General features: G+C 37.7%; 1 protein-coding gene across 1 annotated transcript; it reads right to left on the bottom strand.

Moving 5' to 3' along the window:
• Positions 1–418: 418 nt before the first annotated feature.
• LOC104250145 (uncharacterized) lies at positions 419–2,505 on the bottom strand. Its single transcript, XM_009806715.2, has 5 exons — positions 2,380–2,505; positions 1,444–1,500; positions 1,235–1,318; positions 830–1,005; positions 419–691 (listed from the first exon to the last, which is right to left on the bottom strand). Exons 1-5 carry the CDS (start codon positions 2,396–2,398, stop codon positions 599–601), a joined length of 429 nt encoding a protein of 142 aa, XP_009805017.1. The 5' UTR covers positions 2,399–2,505; the 3' UTR covers positions 419–598.

The following is a 2,505-nucleotide window of genomic DNA, read 5'->3' as shown; positions in this document are numbered from 1 at the left end:
ATCTTGTCAATGACCAATAACATAGCAATTAACAATAATACAATGGCGAGTAGATACAGGATAAAACACGTGAGTATGCTACACACTATATAAAAAATTACCCATGTATAACAGACGTCTGATTATCCAATTCAGTGCTCAGACTTGAATATAAACCGGTTTAAGAAAAACGCACTAAATGGCAAGTTGTTAGCATAGGTATACGAACCTTTAGATGCGCCCAGATACCTCTCAATGTATCAGGAATCGAGGCTGAATATAGTTGCCATCCGAACCAATGACAGTATATCAAACACCAAACGCTAATAAGTCAGCTCTAGTTATAACTTTACTGACAGCCACAGAAGTCCTCAACAACGGGCTAGTAATCAAAAAAAGCCAAATGAAGCACATTATAGCATATAAAGCATGCTGAAACTGAAAATCAAGGAGTCTATAAAGTTCATATTTCAGCATAAATTATTTGACCCAAAAGTGTATCAAGAACCAAATTCACTTGCTCCATCAATACCACCAAGCCTTTTGTCATAATTCCATCGCTGTTTCAACAATCAGATTAAGAATGAGTTCAAAGTTATTAAAATGAGACACAACAAGCTTAAGCATTCAGCATTGAGTTCCTCCTGCACTCGGACAACATATCCATGTAGAATTGACACTTGCCAATGTCGCTTCCAGAGCTATTGATGCACTGCAAGATAAACCAAAGAAGAATGGCATCATAAGAATCTTTTAGTGAGAATAACACATGTCATACTGACTATGAAGGCTAGAACAATCTCAAATGTGCAAAGTAAAAGTAGTTAAAAGGTGCAAAGTTGACACTTACGTCTTGGAACGCTTTAGAGTGCATACTGCAAGCATCAGACCCAGCACCGATGGTTGTAGGAGCTGCTGCTGCAGCAGGTACCTCGGAAGCAACAGTTTCGTGTTGAATGGTGCGTGGACCCATGACCGCATCTACAGCCCTGTGTGCCACAGCACTTCCAGTACCAAAGGCCATCCCTGTAAGACATAATGGTAAAACAGACGAGACATTTATGAGCAATTTTTTTGGAGAATTGTAACGGAATTTAATCAGCCAATCATTTGACCGGATCCAAAGCCAAGCGAGCGACGCGAGGCTTCCCTTCTTTTCATATCTTTTTTCTGTCATTTATGAGCAACTTCGAAAACAAAATATAACTGATGAATTGTGATGTATGTTTTTACATAATGCAGGATATACCCATACCTTGAGCTATGGTAGAACCAATACCACCAAGCATGGATCCACCACCGCTACTTTGCATAGGAGCTGGTGGAGGAGCATGGTGTACTGCACAAATGAGATAGAATATGAATTAGCACAAGCAAGGAAAATAGATTAAACCATATCAACTAAAAGAATGCAAACCAAACGAGTTGCCGTGAGGTAAAAAGTTTGACAGCCAAAAAACCAACCTGGAGCTGGAGCAGGACGAGGGGCCGCACGAGGGGCAGGACGAGGAGCAGATCTTCCTGTACACCGAAACATGGAAAATTGGAACTCATCAACCAGAACAAAGGGGCTACAAAAAGTTAGCCTTATTTCATTTAGCAAACAGAAGACTACAGCACAAAAGGTAAAATGTCATACGCAAGCATTGATGGAGAATTAAGACAGGGAAAATTGTATAATTGCGGTTTTAGGTAATTCTGCGCGCCCCCTCCCTACTTGTTCCTTTAGAAATGTAACAAATCCAGCCTGAATCTCCTCACCCTTTTAGCAATTGGTGAATCTCATGTCAAAATTTCTAGCCTCAAACTCAACACAAATCAAACAGATAGATTGAAAGATAAAACTATTGTCTACATAACCTCAAATAAACACAGAGCCTTCGACAAAAATACTAATGCAAATAATCAATGGTGCAATTAGGGTTTCAATGTAACTGAAGCATATTTCCTTCTCAGCCCACAAAGCCAGAACTAGTCAACCTTAGCAGAAAGGATTATCACCTAACTTGAGCTCAATTGAGAATATTCAATTGTACAGTTTTCTTCATAAGATACGCATACTTGCAAGTTCTAAGAGAAGAATTAAACTAATTCATTCAAAAATTAAGATTCTTTAAATATTTTCTTGAAGTATTTTAAAACTTTTTGTTGCAAAAGCAACAATTATAATAAACTCAAAGAGAAAGGAAAAGGCAAAACTTTATGATGAATCAGTTGCCTCCAAATCTGAAAAATGAAAAATGAAAAATGAAGATTATTTCTTCGATTTCACTGTAAAGAGAATCCATTTCAATTTGCAGGAGTAACCAAACAACATCAGAAAATAAACGAAAAAAATAAGCAATATGGAAAGTAGATCTAAATTTATAAGATTAAAAGTAGATGTAATATGTTAATTACCAGAGCTTCGGCGAGGCATGATTTCCTGATAGAGGCGGCGTAACCCTAGAGTGCGATTTGGGATGAGAAGAAAACTCTAGAAATGCACGTATATGCCCATGATATTATCCCTAAAATAGATATATT

The sequence above is a fragment of the Nicotiana sylvestris genome, chromosome 11 (genome assembly GCF_000393655.2).
Source record: "Nicotiana sylvestris chromosome 11, ASM39365v2, whole genome shotgun sequence".
NCBI lineage: Eukaryota > Viridiplantae > Streptophyta > Magnoliopsida > Solanales > Solanaceae > Nicotiana > Nicotiana sylvestris.
Note: the sequence above shows the minus strand (reverse complement) of the source record. Positions and strands in the feature narration are given on the sequence as shown.